The sequence below is a fragment of the Carcharodon carcharias genome, chromosome 6 (assembly GCF_017639515.1).
Source record: "Carcharodon carcharias isolate sCarCar2 chromosome 6, sCarCar2.pri, whole genome shotgun sequence".
NCBI lineage: Eukaryota > Metazoa > Chordata > Chondrichthyes > Lamniformes > Lamnidae > Carcharodon > Carcharodon carcharias.
Window position 1 is genome coordinate 58,902,008 of NC_054472.1, and position 20,039 is coordinate 58,922,046.

The following is a 20,039-nucleotide window of genomic DNA, read 5'->3' on the forward strand; positions in this document are numbered from 1 at the left end:
AACACAGTTATGTGCCAAATCCTGCAGTAACATTAAATACAGCATAGTAATAGTAGTGATCAGCCTAATGGTAGGTCCCTAACTCAGTTCTCCACACAATGCTGTGTTATGCTTTCCTCTTCAACTGCTTCCACTTACAATTCAAGTTACTCAACATCATTTTATTTCTTGTTCTTGGTCTACATTCCTGTAATTTTCCTTCAATCACCTCCTTCAGCAAATTCTCATACCTGAGGCCAATCCAACCTTGTCACCTTTTCTTGATAAAGTTCATTCACGATAAATACAAGGCTATTTATTTCAATTTTTTTATTTGGATGTTAAAAAAAGATTTCACCCAGAAATATATTTTAAGCAATAAAACATTTTTGTGCAGTTTGCTTAAAACAAAGCCAGCAATAAAGTTAAAGAAACATTGATACTTCATTTACTGTTTTTAAAGTTTTGATCAGCTGACATCCCAAATCCTTCTCAGAATAAAAAAGCCGTGAGAAATTTCCCAAGTTTAGAATGTTTTGGCTACATATATAAATTTAGATGTTTATGCATCCAAGATAAACTTTGTGCTCCAGGTTTTAATACTCATCTCCAACTGAAATTAGAAGATCAAACAAATGCACTTTCAGCATATACAGTATTATCCAGTAGTTATACAAGAGGCTCAATGAACATATTTTGAAGTGAAGTTTGACAAGAAAATACAAAAAAACTGGATTAATTAGCAGACTTTACACATGCACATGTATGTTTACAAAAGGACATTGCAGTGTGACACTATACTCAACTCCACAGTTGTGTTTTTAAACCAATGAAAACATAAAAAAAACTTAACGTTAGGTTACCAATGTCCTTTAAGGCTGATTGACAAAATATATTACTGAGCTTATGAGAACTTTACAAGGAGCTTAAAGCAATGTTATTTTTGTCAACCCAATTATAAGTTGACCAATGCAATGAGAATCATGTATATTATGTAAAGGTACTTCAAACCATACTGTGTGTGACAAGGTGGATTATCACATTGTGCTTTCACCCCTGGAATCTCAAATCCAAACCTATATGATAACTAATTTTTCAAAAAATGATCAAGTATTCTTAAAAGAAATTGAAGATCATCAGTGAAGTCAACACTTTCTTTGAACTGTTCATTATTTTTTGCAATGTCCTGTTTTGATCTTTCAACCCATGTAGGTTAAGCAAAGTGTTAAACGTAGGGCACGTACTCATTTTATCAGGACAATTCATACTCATCAACACAAGGGTTTGAAATTCTCTGTAATATTATAAAATTTCAGCTGGAAATGTTTTTGTGCAGTGCCTCCCCTCGAAAAAGGTATTGATGAATGAGTATGAAAATTACAAACAGCAGTTCTTTTGATGAAGCTGTGTGATGAACTTAAATGGCTGGATTTTACATTATTGATGTTTCAGGTAATTTGCTTTCTTCAATAAAATGTTGCCACAGGCCTCTACTCCCCACAATTAATCTTCTCCAAACGTAAACTTCAATAAGTTGGGCAGGTGAAATCCTCTGAGATGGTGGTGGTAAGGGGGGAAATCAAAGAAAAGGAGCATCACTGAAACATACATTATTAGCAGATGCATGCACACAAGAGCAGGGGCCACTGGATAACAATCAGCTATGGGTCCTGGCCAGATTTACCTTAACTGAGTGGGTAGTAAGGCAGAACTTGACACTGCTCTGGCTGAGTTTACCCATTTAAGCACAAACCATCAATTGAACCAGGGATTCTATTGCTCTGATCGGCTCAGTTAACTAATACTAACATTGAGGATCTTGTGACAAAAGTGGGAGAGCTGTCCCACAGACTAGTCAAGCAAAAGCCTGAATTACTGTCAGAAACATACCTTTCAGTAAAAGTCCCAGATTTCTCCATCACCTTCCCTGGATATGTCCTGCCCTACTGGCACACTGTAAACAGACCCTGTCCCAGAGGCACATGTAAGCAGTCAGAATGGAGTGGTCAAGTGAACATTGATCTAAAACCAATGAAGTCTCATGGCATCAGCTGATGAATCAGTACTCCCACGTTAAACACTGTTTAGAAAAAGAACTAAGAGTAGCAAAGACACAGAATATACTCTGGAGGACTTCAATATCCATCACTGGAAACGGCTCAGCAGCATCACTACTGACTGAGCTGGTTAAGTTCTGCAGGACATGGCTGCGACACCAGGCTCATGGCAGGTGATGAGTCAACACATAGGAAAAATTCACTTAACCTCGTCCTCACCGATCTATCTATCGCAGATGCATCCGTCTGGTAGGAGTGACATGCAGTCTTTGTGGAAACAAAGTCCACTCTTCACATAGAGGAGACCCTCCATCTTAGTTGTCACACTACCACAGTGCTAAAATGTGATATGATTCAGAATAGATCTAACAGCTCTAACTGGGCATTCAGGTGGTGCTGTGGGTCCTAAGTAGCAGAACTGAACTCCACCATAACATGTAACTACATGGCCTGGCATTTCTCTCAGTCCACCATTATCATTAAGCCAGGAGACCAACCCTAGTCCAATGAGAAGTATAGAAAAGCATTACAAGACAGCGCCAGGTGCCAAGCTGCCAAAGGTACAAACGAGAGCTACATGCACACCAGACAGCAGGAGTAGCATGCTTTCGACAGAGTTAAGCGATCCTATAGTCAATGGATTAAATCAAAGGTCTACAGTATTGCCACATCCAGCAGTGAATGATGGTGGGCCTTTAAACAACTATAGGAGGAGGAAACTCCATAGACAGCCCAGTTCTCCATGATGGCAGAACCCAACTTGAGAGTGCAAAAGACAAGCTGACGTGTTTGCAACCATCCATAGCCAGAAGTGCTGAGTGGATGATCTATCTTGACTTCCTCCTGACACTTTCACCATCTTGGAGCCAATTCAATTCATTCCACATTTTATCCTGAGATGGCTGAGCGCACTGGATACAACTAAGACTATGGGTTCTGACAATATCCTGGCTATAGTACTTAGTACTTGTGCTCCAAAACTAGCCAGCCCCTTTGGTTAAGCTGCTCCATTGCTGCCAAAACATTGACAAAGAGAAAAATTGCCCAGATGGCCTGACATCGCCCAGGTATGTCATGTCCATAAAAAGCAGGACAAATCCAATATAACCAATCACTACCCCATCAGTCTACTTGCAACCAGAGCAAAGTATGAAAGGTGTTGTTGAGTGCTATTGAGCAGCACTTACTCACCAACAAATGCCCATCAATTCTAAGTTTGGGCTTCTTTGGGACCACTCACCTCCAGATCTCATTACAACTTTGGTCCAAACATTAACAACGGGATTCCAGAGGTTAGGTGAGTGAGTGTGGCTGCCCTTGGCATCAAGGTGGTATTTGACCCAGTGTGCCATCATGGAATCCTATTAAAACTGAAGTTAGTGGGAAGCTCTCCACTGACCGTAGTCATATCCAGACAGAGGAACATGGTTCTAGTTGTTGGAGGTCAATCATCCCGCCCTAGGACATCCCTGAAAGAATTCCTTAGGGTAGTCTCCTACAGTTAGCCATCTTCAGCTGTTCCATCCGCCTAAGGTCAGGAATGGAGATGACTGCAATGTTCGGTTCCATCCACAGTTCCTCATAGATAACGAAGCCATCTGTGCCCACATGGAAGAGCTAGTCAACATCCAGGTTTGGACTGATAAATCATCAACTACTTGAGGCTTGTTCTTGCAGTTTATTATGCCAGCTAAACCCTGTATATTAGGCTTATTGCCTTGTACCCTGTATAGTAATTAGTCCCAGGATTCAATTACTTTCTGTGGGTGCGTGAAATTGTTGTTCATAGCTGCTCACACTTTTCCAAAAACAAAAATACCTTCTACGTATTACTTCATAAAACTGACCTTAAATTATCCAAAATATTTTTTTACAGTACCCTGGAACAAATCAATGTAAAATATACAATTACCAAAATAAAGATTTGCAATTTAAAGGCAATAATCACAACTAATTTTCCAAAAGTCTTTTAAAAGATTAAAATTTCTATATAAAAGGAATGAACTGGAACAATACAATAAATCAGAACTTCTATGTAAAGGGAATGGGTTGAGTGTTTTACAGATCCGGATTGCTCTACAACTAGAGTGATGCATTGGAAATCTTCTTGGATTAGGCTTGAATTACTTTAAATTCATTTTAAGCTTGAAAAGTTGTGGAGCAAGTCCAGTTTCAAAGACAGCAGCAGTGGACATTGCAGGTTTTAAAATATAATCGGGACACTAAGAAACAAAAGACTCAGCTACAAATGTAACATGAATTCTCAAGGAAAAGCAAACATAAATCTGTTTTAGACAAAAAAAAGAGGTAAACACACTAACCCTGTGCCCCAGCTGTCAGCTATGCAGGTTGGGAGTACGGGTCAGAGATAAGAGCTATCACATGCAGTCACAATTCCCCTTTAAGAATTGTACCCAATCCCCTGCAAGATTAGTGTTTCTACCCCGTACTTTGTCAACATGGATAACCTGGTGTTTGCTACACAAATAGATTAAATATGTTTCTAAAATTAATATACTGTATCACAAAGTGACCTTCAGCTCTGGATAAGATTTTCTGTGCAGATCAGGGCACTTTTTTTGTTCACAGACTTAAAACTGCACATCAGCTATCAACCTTGGCTAGCAAGTGCTGACTCTGATTATTGCCATCAATGGCATACATTCAGTCAAAATACTACCAGATTGAATAGTTGGACTCAGTTTCTCATTGCTAGCATTGCATTAATGTCCCAAATCAAGTTCCGCAGTTGATCCATTATTTGCTTCAGCTGCTGGTTTTTCTGTTTAAGGTTCTGTGAAGAAAGAAAATTCAAAACATTCAGGAAAATATCACCCCTCAACAACTGGGATCATGTTTTTCATATTACTTTTGTCAGACTTTCATTGGAAAGCCTCATTTTCCGCACACAGATTAAGTAATCTCATTTGCTGCACAGCACACCCTGGGAAATAATCAATGGGGAATAATTTGAAACACAATAACCCTCCTGGGAAATTTTCCATTTACATGTTTGGTGTTTGCACTGGATTGAAGGCAGCTTTTTCTGTGGAGAGTACAATAGATGTCCTTTTAGTACTTTTTTTGCGCAGGGTGTCAGAGGAGGCGGGGGGGGGGGGGATGAAATGTCCAATAAGAATGTTAAAGACTAAAATATTTGATAACATAGAGGTCTCCTACATCTGCAACATCTTCATAACAAGCATTGATTTATTCAAAATAGTTTTCAAATGCCCTATTCAAGAGACCACTAAATAAAATTCTCCAAAAAGCATAACTGCAACCATTACCCACAATTGTTTTCCCCTCTCTCTTTATTTCTGTGGAGATATTCAAAGAGTATGCATGGTACATATTTGATTCCAGTACTTTCAGTGGTAAGGTGGCAATAATGTGCCAGAGCTGTAGTGGGATGCACAATGATTCTCAGAGCATCTGAGATTCACCAATGCATGTAGGGTAAATAATTTGGTTGTACTCTGAAGCTGTCCACATTCAAATGCAGCAAGGCCTGGAAAATATCCAGGCTTGGGCTGACAAGTGACAAGTAACATTCACACCACACAAGTGCCAGGCAATGGCCATCTCCAACAAGGGCAAATCTAACCACCACCCCATGACATTCATTGGTATTAACATCACTGAATCCACCACTATCAACATCCTAGGGGTTACCATTGACCAGAAACACAATGGGACTAACCATATAAATACTGTGACTATAAGAGCAGGTCAGAGTTTAGGAATCCTGAGGCGAGTAACTCTCTCCTGACTCCCCACAGCCTGTCCACCATCTACAAGGCACAAGTCAGGAGTGTGATGGAGTACTCTTCACTTGTCTGGACGAGTGCAGCTTCAACAACACTCAAGATGCTTGACACCATCCAGGACAATGCAGCCTGCTTGATTGGCACCCCTTCCACAAACATTCACTCCCTTCACCACCAACACTCAGTGGCAGCAGTGTATACTTTCTACAAGACGCACTGCAGAAATTCACCAAGACTCCTTAGGCACCAGCTTCAAAACCCACAACTGCTACCATCTAGAAGGACAAGGGCAGCAGATACATGGGAACATCACCACCTGCAAGTTCCCCTCCAAGCCACCCACTATTCTGACTTGGAAATATATCGTCGTTCCTTCCACTGTCACTGGATCAAAATCCTGGAACTCCCTCCCTAACAGCACTGTGGCTGTACCTACACCATGTGGACTGCAGCTGTTCAAGAAGGCAGCTGACCACCACCTTCTCAAGGGCAATTAGGGATGGGCAATAAATGCTGGCCTAGCCAGTGACACCCACATCCCATAAATGAATTTTAAAAATTGTGCAAAAAATACCAGAAAGTGCTGAAAAGAATTTGATGGAATTAGGGTCAAACTTGGATACAATTACATTTTTAAATAAATCCAAAAGTTGGATCTCTTTACACTTGAAGGACTGAGTCTACTTTACAGAAACTCTTCAGGGTTCCATACATCTCAGCTGCACCTGTTGGGAGCCTCAGTTACGCTAGGGTATCTGCTGTTTCTAGGAATTTCCTTAGGGCTGTGTGTGGGACAAAAGTTCTGTCTGACCATTACAAGGTAAACAACAAGCTGCACGTGAGGACTGGTTAAGTCGGGAATTCCTACCCCAGCACCTGGAAGGAGGCCTGGTATTACAATAATGGCTGATTTGTACTACAATAATGGCTGACTTGTACTGTGAGGTGTGGCATACCAGCGTCCAGAATGAATACTGGTCCCATCAGTATGATTGAGGTTAAATAAGCGGCCTGATGGATTGGCTCTCCCCCCACCCCCACCTAGGCAGAAAAGATTTGATGCTGGCACCGCAGGTGTCTGAAATATACACAAAATGTTGCATATGCCTGCCTGCTCCAAGCTACGAGGTACCCTCCTACCGACCCTGCAAATTCCTCCAAGATTGATGCTGGAGGGCACCATCATACATGACCCCAGCAGAACTGCCTGAATAGGGACCCAAGCAATTATGGGCTTACAGGTTTCTTTCTCAAATACATGATATATATAATGTATAATAAAATGACATGTTTCATTATATGTTAGCTTTCCCATCCCATTTGTTACCCTCTCGAAAGCGGTAACAATTGAAATGTGAATCTTGACAGTGAATGCTGGCAGGTTAATCATATGAAGGATCATCATAGTCAAGCGTGATCCTGTTCTCAACCAAAGTTTGCTGGCCAAGAGTTGCTAGTCAGGTCTTTTTATTTATCCCAGGTTTCTGAGGCCAATTGGATTACACCTAATGCTAGTCATGGTTAGTTACCTTAGTACAGATTAAGGATTGTATTGGAGATCTTCCAGGTTGTATGGCACACCTACCTATTCCGAGGCTCAGGTACTGAGAAGCAAAACCTCTTCTCAAAAAAGGGAGAACATAACATGTAGATGGGACTGTGCTTACTCATTTTGAGCGAGGAGGGTTTGGGCAAATTTGCTTATGGTGTGGTACTCAAGGTTCAACCCTTGAGACACGACAAGAGAACGGGACACAACGAACAGCCTTGGTGTGCCTGGCTGGTCAGGTTGTGCCAGTCTGGGGGGATGAAAGGGAGAAAAAAGCCTGCAGGGCTCCAACTTAACTTTTGGCTAGTGATCACAAGTGTGAACATGGTGTTGCGTGTTGATACTCATTATCCGGTCTCATGAAACAAATAACTGCTTGAGCAAGGCAAAGGATTTTTGGTACTTTTGAAACTCTACATTGGCATGAGTTACTGCTTCAAGGGGAGAGAAAGAAAAATCTGACAAAACATTAACTTGGTGTCCTAGATGGATTATTTAAACTAATGAATGATCACAACTTAAATTCTTCCTCTCTCTCTCTGGAACAATGCCATTATAAACCACAATTTCATAACTTAATTAATACCCTTACACATACATATATATTTATCCATTTAATTAACTGAGGCCATCTCCAGCTAACGGGGTCTTCATTATGAACATTTTACTGCTGTTATGAAATATGCAATTATTCAGGCTTTCATTGCCATGTGACTCGTTGTGAGCAATGATAGGTCTATTTCCACTGTAATTAGCTTTGGTTGAAATATAAAGCTGACAAGCCATAGGACTGCGGCACAACATAGTCGCTGGGCCAAAAACCTAGAACTCCCTCCCTCACAGCACTCTGGGTGTTCCTACAGCTGATAGACTGCAACGATTCAAGAAAAAATGTGTTCACCACCACTTTCTCAAGGGCAATTAGGGATGGGCAACAAATGCTGTCCTTGCCGGCAGTGTTCACATCCTACGCAAGAATAATAAAAAAAAGCACACTGATGCAAGTGCAAGTACAGGAAAAATATTAACATATTGTACACCTCAGTTATGAAAATCATGACATTTGGTATGTGTCTGTGATTAGCTATAATGAGATTTGTGGTTAAGACACCTACAAGATTTGCATACAGTAATGTGCACATTGGAGTGTCACTTTTCTCGGTTTCAAAAAGTTGGTGAGAAATTGCACCATAATTAGTAAATAATAGGTTTTTTGAAAAAACAAGAAAACCACACTTGGGGCTCTTCCAATGCTTCATTATTTCATGTGGTGCCAAATTCTCTGTTTCAATGCTCCATTTAAGCTGAATTAGCTGTTCTCAGCCAGGCCATTGATCAGGATCACAACTGTCCTCAGCGCCTCCAGGCTAGGCAGAAAGGAAACTAAATAAAATGAAAAAACATCAGCAGGTTTTCCATCCCTTATCACTTTTCAGAGAGCGACAGATTGAATTTGGTCAAGGCAAAAGGAATATGTGGAATTGCACTAAACCATCAACTTTAGATGACAAGTTCTCATTACTTAGTTTATCAGAATTTTAGATTTAAATATCAATTACTGTTTATATTCAATTAATTCTGATTGGAACTACACATGGCAATTTATATATTAAATGAGGTTTAAACTCTAGTGCAGAGTCCAGCCTTTTGGATGGGTCCCCCAACTGCTACCTTCCCCACTAGCATACTTTGGTCACTTATTTAATTGTCCTCGATTCCTAGCAGGCTCTCTACATATTGCACAAAAGGTTTACAACGATTTTCGTTTCCCTTTCCATTCATATATTTTTTCTTAATTCCCAAATTAAGTGTCCTGACTTTCACACTGCTTTCTTTAGCTAGCTGTCAGAGTGGTGTAAAAGTACCCTGGGATGACCTGTCCTCTGATTGTATCTCCCTGTGGGCAAGTGTAAAACTTTGGGCTTGATACCTCCTATATCCAAGATCAGGAATTCACTGAAGCTGATTAAACTAAGCATTTTGACACAGACAATGAAGGTTATGATTAGAACAGGCACTCTGACATAAATCAGGAGCAAGTTAATACTTATAAGCACAAGAGAGTGTGCTTCTGAGAGCTTGTGTCACCCAATTCAGCTAAAGTAGGCTTCCTTTAAATTCAATTATCTTCTTACAAATGTTAAAAAACACTTCAGAAATAGAAAAGATGATGCACCTTATAATAGTTCGCATTAGTCAAAATGTCATGACGCCTGTAGAAGCGAAAAGTATTTCTTCAGGTAAATTTGAATCCGGTCATCCATCTTACAATGATAACATTGTCAACCATTGTGCTGTTATCATAATGTTCCTCTTTAGAGCTAAAACTATTTATTAGTGGAGTGCTCCAGTTTCATGCTTTAATGATGAAAGGTGCTCATGTCAGGTACAAAACTTAAAGGCTGCAATAAACACTCTCCAGGTCTCTGTATGAATATTCTTATCAAGGTCTGGAATTCTAAGGAACCTTAAATCTCTAAAAAAAATCAAAAATCTGTGGACAGGAATGTTGTTTAAACTTCCATCTTTTGTGGTTTGGAACTGCATTACAGTTAGAAGAAGAGATGAGGCCAACATTCCAATTGACCAATATCTGGGATCTTGCAGATTCCAAGAAGTCTGAGCAACAAAGTTTATGGAACACCATACAAATATCTTTCATTGTCTCTATTTAAATTGATGCTTTAATCTGAGATTTGGGTTTTAGTTCTCCCACTAATACAAATATCTTTTTCTTTATCTTTCAAGATCAGTGTGAAGCAAAAGAATATATAAAATTCTATTAATATTGTTCTGCTGACCTTGGACTAGATAGGGAGGTATCAGAGCAGGCTGTCTGGTGCCCATTTTAGAGAAATTTTCAAGCACCCATCAATTAATTGGTCTACTTTTTAAAAAAATGCTCCAGCTTCCACTCTATATATCATGATCTGCAAGGATCAATTATTACTGTTTAATTAAATTTCATTATTAGCAGTAAAGATGTTTCAACTGGTTTTGGTAGCCCTTGGTTATGAGTTATTAGAGGGAGAATGAAAAAAGAATATAATTAGTTAGGGCTACGGTCCTGATTACATTTGAAAACCAAAAAGTGTGAGGACAAAAATCAAGCTCAGCAAATGATATTCAAATAGGTTGACAGAAATATCTAGGTTCATACAGAAGGAATGGCACGAACAAGGAACCAGAAGGCACCCACAGAACCTTTTCTGTATACAAGTCACTACTTTCAAGAGAGAAGGAGCTGAGCATTTTGAAAGGAAAAACAAATTACTCAGTTGAAAGTTCCATGGATAATCCTGCAGCTTTAGTAAAGGTGCAGCAGCTACTAAAAGTTTCAACAAGTCAAAATATAGTTTGAAAATCTCAACATTTTGATTGTATACATTTTGAAAGCTTTTAAACTTTGCTGAAAGGGCATGGGCTAATCTTTGATATTTCAGACAAAACACAAGTTATAAACATGCAACAGTGAAACTTCACATCCACCACTAACATTTTCCAGCAGCAAGGAACAGAAAGGCAAACAATTTCATAAGGAGAAAACCTCCGTGCACACCCCTATTCCTTGATAGTTTGGTTTAGATCTATGGTATACACTATTTAAAATAAAAGCACTACAGGCGGATTTACAAGTGTTATCAGTAAACTGATGGATCTGGATTTAGAACAGAAAAATGTATTAACTGCTTCAGCACAATTTAACATTTTGGAAATGTTTGGTCAATGCTTTGCAATTCCTGGAATGCCATTAACAGAGAATGATGGATTACAACTGCTCAGTGACATGAACAGATGCTTAAACTTCACATGCACTTAAAACATCTTAATAGCTGCTGAACAGTTTGGACACTTCTTTTTAACCAAAGATCACTTTCATATAATAAATGAGCTTCAACTTATGCTCAACTATATTTCCATTTTTTTAAAAAAAGGCAAACTGATGTCACGATCCATATATTTCAGTAAATACCATATCTGCCCCTCTTAATTACTATCATTTTTGAACATCAAGTTTAATTAGCTTTTTAATAAAAGGATGAAATCTTATGTTCTGTATTATTATAGGCATTGCATTCATCTTCAGGTTATTGTGGTCAATGCATGCAAATTCAAACTTGTGGGCTCTCAATTAATCACAAATTTTAATCACCTACCAAGGTATCAGCTTCATTATGGCAGATGATGGCGATACTGAAATCTTGGAAAGAAAAATGGTTTGTGTCAGTTTTAGCCAGGAGATGTTGACTGACTGTCCAGATAATTTATTCCCCATAAGCCTGAATGTATGAAGAAAGCCAGAACTACTAAACCTTTTCTTGGAGAAAAGGCCGAGGAAAAACAGAATACTGTTTGCAATTTTTTTTTAACATGAAAGATATAGATAAGGTCAAAATAAACAAGCTGTATAAATTAGATAAGGAGCTTGAGACTGGAGTGCATATTTCAAAATCCACAAGCCTCAAGCACAGTTGAGATTAGAGAAAAGTACCCCTCTCTGCCCTGCCACAGGGTACCAGACGAGACAATGGTTTGTTTTGGGGTTAGCTAACATTTTTGAAAGGGGGCTTTAGTTTTTCCCCCTCAGGGATGTAGCTGCAGGAACTTAACTGTTCCCTAAAATAGGATCAACAGTACTGTAGGTGGAGAGGGCTGAAGGCATGACAGAATTAAAAAAAAACTAATAAGAATTCTGGGTGGAACTGAGTGAAGTGATGAATGGCTTTTCTCACTTTAAAGTTAATGTTCTTGCATCAGATTTGGAACTTCTCAATTGTTAAAGAGTCAAATCAGAATAATTTTTAATCTGAATACTCCTTCAAAAACAAATGAAAGTTTATTTATTTCATTATCTGCATGAAGGCACTTGAATTGGTCAGTCATGTTGCTCCATAATGTATAGGCATGCCTCCCCCCACCCCACTATTACAGATGTCACTGGAACAGCTGGAATGGTAGGAAACCCAATTTGAAGGTCTCAGTGAGCAGAATACAAAACACATCAAAAGAACTTCATTCTTTCTGCAAAACAGGGAGTACTTTGAACCAAGGGCAATCTCCCTGGACCTATCTTCCACTTTAAGCACAGTAATAAACTTTAACAGCATCAATTAGAAGGGAGCAGATATGGCACCTTGGGGTGAATTCGCTTTCTTTTGACTTCTGGAATCTAGACCAGGCAAATGGGATGAAATCTCTCTCTCTGTGCTGGCTACACTCTCAATTGAAGATTATAGCACAGCTCATGTAAGAAATGGAAATTCCACACTGGTGCAGCAGGTTGTTTTTCCAAGATTGTTGTTAAGGTATTTTGTTGAGCTCAATTACTGGCCTAAGATTGCACAATGAAGCCACTGGGTGCCTACAGTGAAGAAGCTTTCTATTGTCTACCATGAGCACAAAATTTCACCAAAAATCATGTTCCATTGCACTTGCTCATAAATGCTTTCATGAACATTAAGCCATAGCTTAAAACAGATAAAACCACACAAGTATATTTGAATAAAACTGTCAAGAAAAGAAAAAAAATGTTGCTGTACCTTATTTACTTCTACAATTTCCCGCCTCTCTTCATTTGCTAAGCGGAGTTGATTCACCAAGCTACGATCTTCGTGTTTTGTACTATCATCTTCCACATAAGGAATCAGTTGCTATGGACATAAAACAACACTTTAATGAAATCACACACCTTTTTTCCACCCCGCAAGAGGCAAGTCGCATCTTCTTCTCTGTGAGCAGTTTCTCTTGAGTTGTATGATCAAGCGCCATCTGGAGGATTCCTAACATGTACCCTATCATTTCAGTACTGTTAAGGAAGCATCATCTTTCAACTGTCGAATTAATTGGAGGGCCTGTCTGCCTGTTCTAGATAACACTGCACTAACTGCAGATCAATCCTGGTAAATAATCTCCTCAACCAAACCAATAGGAATAATATTTTCAATTTTCTTGCACTACCATGGATAAAGGAATATGGTTTGATCCTCAAGTACTTAGCTACTATTCCAAAGCCAGTGGAATGAGACAAAATATTTCAGTGCCTAGCCTCAGCCAACCAGCAAATCCCCACTGCTGCTCATTCAGGGAAGCATTTCTTGGTCTTTAAAAAGGCAGGTTTTATGTCGCTGTTTACCTATTTTAATGTATTGTCAAAACAGACATTGGATGAAACTTGGGAGGATAAGGTTTCTTTTTAAAATATACGTGTTTGCCTCAACAAGTGTAAAAAAACACACAAAATATGAAGAGTGCTAATGGGAGAGGCAAACAATACAATTTCATTAATTATATGTTAAATGAGCTTATTAGAAAATAAACATCCTATTATATTTCCAAAACAAAGTTATCATACCTTTATAAACGTTCATGAGTGTATGACAATTGATTACACGGTATAGGATTTACTGGTAACTCAGGTTGCTGTACTGTATATATGTAAAAGTTGTTAGTTTATAGATCCTAATGTTTAAAAGCTACTTCCTCTGCAACAAAGAAAAATGGAAAGAAATGAAATTTCCATTGGTGCAAGGTTTGGAAAATGGGAATTTTAACAAAAAATTTTAAATTTGAATCCATTAAAAGGAGCTTGTCTATAAATTTTTGAATAAAAACAACTTATTTATATAGCACTTTTAATGTTACAAAACTTAACAAGGCACATCACAGGAGCTATATAAAACAAAATACAAGACTGACTTGCATAAGGAGATATATAGTCAGATGACTAAAAGATCCCGTGGCACCATTCGAAGAATATCAGGGAAGTTCTCCCAGTGTCCTCAGCAACACATTCTGCAACCAACATCGTTAAAACAAATTATCTGGTCGTACCTCATTGCCGTTTGTGGGATATTGCTGTACACAAGTTTGCTGCTGCATTTTTCTGCATTACAATGGCAGCATTTCAAAAGTATTTAATTGGCTGTAAAGTGCTTTGGGATGGCTTGAAGCTATGAAAGGCACAATATAAATGCAAGTTGTTCTTTATTTGCAAAACCTATATCACCAGTAACTATGCTGTAATTACATTAAAACCTTTTTGTTATTCCTTAATGTTTTCAATAAATTGGTTCATGTTTTTTTTTGAATATCCTCCTTATATTGGTTACTTGGCCAAATCATTTGGTGAAGTAGCTTCTCCAAATTTATTTATGGACAGAGCGAACAGCAGTGACCAATAGATTCCCATAGAAGTCTACCATTCACAGTCCTGAAGAGCTCCTCCATCTATCATTTTTATTTCCTACTGACAAATCAGGTTTCAAACCTTAGTATTAATTATAAAAGCTCTAAAAGACTCATGGGAGAATGATTTTAAGTAAATTATTTTTGTTGGGTAGTCTTCATCTAATAGTTTTATTCAGCTCAAAGAAGTCTGGCAGATTTGCAAGGCATAATCTACTGCTTTTAAATCGAAATGGACTACTGTTTAGGGCCTTTCCTCACTTCAGAGGTCTGTGGCTAACCTCTGTAAAATGCGTTCCAGCATTCACCATCATGGACATTAGGGTAACTGGTCAAAAATGTCCAAATTTGTAATTCATTCGACATTTAAATCAGGATAACATTGTGTGGACTACTGCCCAGAAGGTGTTGGCTATAAAAGTAGGACAGTAATGGCACCCTTTGTGCAAAATTAGAAGCTGGAATTCATCACAATACACGGCTCAATGCAAAAGGCAGAGGTTTATGAATAAACAATTGACATTTACATTAGATCAGTTACTACAGATACAACTACAGGGTGTGCGGACAAGGAAAGAGAATATGAGCAGTTGCTTCCCCTCCCATTCATACATTTTTGACATGATTTATGTGCCCCTCTCCAAAGCCTAGAGTTACCCAGGATGTGCCAAACTCTTAAAACGTTGTTGTGCCTCTGTCAGTTGTCCTTTAAACACAGCACAAACCAATGCCAGATGTTTCTTACCTCCATCAGGACAGGATCTAAGCCAGCACAATTTTCATTACATTTGTCATATACTAGTCGCAACTTCCTGAAAAGCACAGACAACTGGCGAAGGTGTTCTTGCAGCTTCCCTTGCCTATCCTGGTGCGTGGCAGTGTGATATGATACACCATTTGGCAACTGAAAAACAGATAGCACAGTTATTTACCTTTTAAGATATAAATTTCAATTTATCACCCCGCAGTAGCTATAGCAATCCATTAACAAATTCTTGAAATAACCAAAATACCACTTAGGAGTTGATAAATTAAATTGTCATTATTACAAAAGTGATCGGATGCTATAAAAGTTATTTGCTGACTAAGATTTCTCTTAGGTTTGCCACTGATACCAGGCTGTAGGTTCAGTTTAAGCACAATGCGCTTTAGTCACAAGGTTTGCTAAGTCAACAGAGCAACAAAAGCACTTTTCTACAGAAAGAGCAGGATGTTTTACTTAGCTGAGCTATAGGAAGCAGGAAAGCTTATGATCCAAGTGTGGTCACAAAATTACATCTTTTCCTGACAGGTTAAACATGCTAGATTTAACTCGTTACTTCAAAAGCAAAAACTGTCTGAATTCAACGAGGGAGAAAAGGGAATCATGGAGATCCAGATGGAGGATAGAGATGAACAGGAACAAACAATGAGATGGAGATAAGAAACAGGTCGTCAGAGACTAAAATGGTGATCCTTCTAAAGAAATATTTTTGCCATACTGACTTGTCAGCAAGATCCTTTCCCACTTCCAAAAACCCTGGCAATTACATGCCTGGCTTGAGGGAAAGGGTGAACAGTTTTACAGTACGATTCCCTTTGCCATTATACAAAATGCCTTCTCACACACACTGGTAAAAAAGGTACAGTAGTTGAAGATCAGAAACAAACATACCAATCAACCGCATTTCTCTTCTTTTTTTTTGCCAATTATTTTAAATATCTCCCCTCTGGTTGTGGACCCTCCTTGTAATGGAAAAAGTTTTCCTCCCATCTTCTCTAACAAGACCCCTAAATTTTAAGCAACTCATCAAACCCTCCCTTAACCTTTTCTGTTTGATGATGACCCACATCAGCTTCTCTAGTCTTTCCACATAGCTTATCCTTGACACCATTCGGGTAAATATACTTTTCAACATTTCTGACATGTGTTTCCAGCTGGGGCCTACCCAATGATTTATAATGATTCACCATAACTTCCTTGCTTCTGTACTCTATACCTCTATTCATAAAGCCACAGGTCCCATATGCATTCTTTCCTCTAAAAACAGCCAATGCAACTTTTCATGCCACCTTCAAAGACGAGTATGTGAAACTAGCCCAACCCATGTCTCTCTCTTCCTGCACCCACTTTCAAAACATTACAATTTAGTTTATTTTGCCTCTCTTTTTTTCCTTTTAAAATATATCACTTTACACTTCTCTGCATTAATTTCTAGCAGCTATGTATCTGCCTATTTCACCAGTCTGTTTTATGTCCTGAGTCTATTACTATCCTCATTGTTTAGAATATTCGGAAGCATTGAATCATCTGCAAGGATTATTAAAATTATGACCCCTTTGCCGAAGTTCAGGCCATTGATGTACATCAATAATAGCAGTGGTCCTGATGCTGATCCCGCTGAAACACCACTGTAAACTTCCCTCCGGCCTGCAAAACTACTTTAGTTCCCTTGGCAACCTAGGATGTAACCCACCTGGATCTGGTGGCTTTTCTATTTTAAGCCCTGCTAGTTGCAGTATTTAAACACATCATCTTTATCTATTTGTACCTTATCTAATTTCTTTACACCTTCTTCTTATACAGTGACATTTGCAGCATCCACTTCTTTAATGAGGACAGATGCAAATTACAGTATCTCAGCCGTGCCCTCTGCCTTCACAAATTTCCTTTCAAGACCCTAACTAGCCCCATTGTTTGATTAACCATTTGTTTTTATGTTTATAAAACACATGTTCCTTTTTATGTTTACCCACTAATCTTCCCTCACGCATGATCTTATTTCCTTTTTCAGTTCTTCTTTGCACTTCATATATTCTACTTGATTGTCTATTGTACTAGGATCCCAACATTTATCATTTGCCTCCATTTTCTGTTTTATTTTAATCTCAATTTCTTTAGGCATCCAAGAGTCTCTAATTTTGGATGCCTTTTCCATTGCCCTCATAGGAACGTGTCTAGTCTATACCTGAATTATCATCGCATTGAAGGCCTCCCATTGTTTATCTGCTGTTTTACTTGATAACTTTGTTTCCATTCCACTTGAGACAGATACCTTTTCAACAGTGTGAAATTAGCCCGCTTCCAGTTGAGGATTTTCACCTTTGATTGTTCCTTGACTTTTTCAATATATATTCCAAGCCTAATGATATTTTGATCAGTGTTTTTCAAATGCTCTCCCACTAAAAATGCTCCATTTGCCCCAGAACAAGATCCAGCACTGCTTCTTTCCTTATTGAGCTGGAAAAATAGTTACAGTACAGTTCTAAAGTTAAATGTTCCTTTGCGAGTGCATTACCAAACAAACTTTACATGATACTGTCCAACACAATGGTCAGCATCAATACTAATTTATATGCTTACTCTATGGTGATCAGAATTCTAATTTTATGGAACTTGCACCAAGTCAGTTCCTTCTGAAGGAAAATTCAAATTTGATCTCAAGTCTCCTTCCACCCACCCCCAGCATAAAAAGATAAAACAATTTCCTTGCAGAACCTATGTGTTTAATAACCAGATATTTAAAGGATGTGTAAGACTCTTGTTTGCATCCTTGTTACAAAATAGGAGGGACCCTATGGAACACAAGCTCTCAAGATATTAGTTTCTTATCTCAGTGCAGAACTGGGAGTATTCAGACCAGCTACAAGCACTTTCTTGACTAATGCCCCTGCTTACCCTCCTTTGTTAAGGGCTCAGGGAGGGTGGGTATTACAAATTACGGATCTGCTCCAGATACATACATACTCAGCATCACTGATCAATTTTGTGAGCTGACACTGTGTCCCCTATAATCAGCAGCATGTCTTTACTGCACAATACTTGCATATACAATAGCATGATTCAAAGGCTCTAATAATAAAATGCTATATGATTGTACTGGGATCTGTGGTACTATGCATATTTCTCCTACATTCTGGAAGGAGGATGGATGAGCACTGGTGAAATGGAGCCAATTGTAAAATAAATCATTCTGTTGGTTTACATGAAATATGTAACTGAGCAGAATAGTGGGTTCAGTGAGTTATGTATATTTTTCTGTTCAATATAAATAATACATACTTTATTTTTGATATAGGCCCATTTCATTCAATTTCATTCCAGTCAATGACTGACAATGAAAAAGAGAGGAAGAAAAAATAAATACTATGAGAGAGAGCACACTAGAGTGAGCAAGAGCCAAAGGTTAACTTCTGTCTCATCCTATCTGTGCAAAGGATTGTACTAACTAATCTGAACCCTTTTCTTACATTGCAAGCCACCCATCCTTGGTGAAGGTGTTACAGTGCCACTTTTTCTAACTACTAATGCCCCTTGCCAGTACCTCTGTATAAAAACCAATCTAAGAGTAGAGATATAAATAACTCTGGGTATTGTTGGACAAACCTGTGTGTGACAAACTAATCTGACCTGCATGAAACATATTTCTGTTAGTCCCCTTGTTATCACAAGCCAATTCATCAAATCAAAATCACAGAAAATTGCTAGGAGCTTATCTCTTGTGGACTAAATTTCATTTAACAGGAACATCATATAAATTAACTCAAATTCCTTCTAGGTCAAATAGGCAAAATTTCCAAAAGTACAACAGTATGATAGTTACATTTCTTTTTGCATTAAGTTTGTACTATCCAGATGGCAGCATAACCTAAGAAGTACTCAGTGCTAACCAACACTGGAAATTTCAGTAGTACAGTAATACTTTGGTGGGACAAAGACTTTTTCTTGGTGAAGTACACACAGCAAGACTGGCAGTTTGCTTCCTGAGGAACTGGATGTGATTTACATGACATTTATTGCTAAAATTCTGTTAATCAATGCTCGCAGATTTATTTCCATTCCAATTGCCAACTGATAGTTTTTGACACTAAGTTCCTAGTCCTGATTGATGTCATTAAGTCTGTGGCAATGTTCCATGCCAATGTTTTCTTGGCAATAATCCATATAGGTAACTGTTCAGTGATGTCTGCCAATGTTAGTCTGAATGAGTTGGGAACATGGTGCAGCTACTCTCAAAGCTGATGCAACTTATCATAATGTCACTTCTTGTAGATTAATAATCTATGCAACCACTCACAGATGGCACCCCAACTTATACAGGCCTAGCTTATATTGATGAAACAAGTCATTGGTCAGACCACACCATCTGACTACAGCCCAGCACTTAACGTTCCTATTTTTCAGACTCTGCTCTCTATGGATGCTTATTTGTGCCTGCTCCATTTGCTCTCAATTATTTTTAAAAAGTGCATAATATGCTAATGATGTAACACTGCCCTATTAGTCAATGGTGTAAACAAAATAATTGATCTCAGCTAGGGTAGCTGTCCTCTCCCTTGTTCCTTCCCTAACCTGGAAATCAGCTAAAGTGCCCATTTCTGACCGTTACTTGTATACTTTTTAGCAGGGGATACATGAATCAGCAACAGCCCTGGTTGTGATCCCTCCTGTAGTTGACAAGTCTGTCAAGATCATCTGTCCAGGTTGATTGCATCTTCGTCTTCCTGTCTTCGAGTTAC

The 20,039-nt window shown here is 38.5% G+C and overlaps 1 protein-coding gene across 8 annotated transcripts in view; it reads right to left on the reverse strand.

The window, feature by feature from the left end:
• Window positions 1-295: 295 nt before the first annotated feature.
• med30 (mediator complex subunit 30) overlaps window positions 296-20,039 on the reverse strand; it is a 40,279-nt gene continuing 20,535 nt past the window's right edge. For 4 of the 8 annotated variants that reach the window (XM_041189533.1, XM_041189531.1, XM_041189532.1 and 1 more), the window contains 3 exons: window positions 15,286-15,444; window positions 12,896-13,006; window positions 296-4,830 (listed from right to left, as the gene is read on the reverse strand). In XM_041189533.1, the coding sequence (XP_041045467.1) occupies window positions 4,735-4,830; window positions 12,896-13,006; window positions 15,286-15,444 (366 nt within the window). In that variant the 3' untranslated portion in view covers window positions 296-4,734. Of the gene's footprint in view, window positions 4,831-11,512; window positions 11,557-12,895; window positions 13,007-15,285; window positions 15,445-20,039 lie in introns of all 8 variants that reach the window. The other 4 variants (XR_005943300.1, XM_041189536.1, XM_041189537.1 and 1 more) reach the window with 4 other exon arrangements.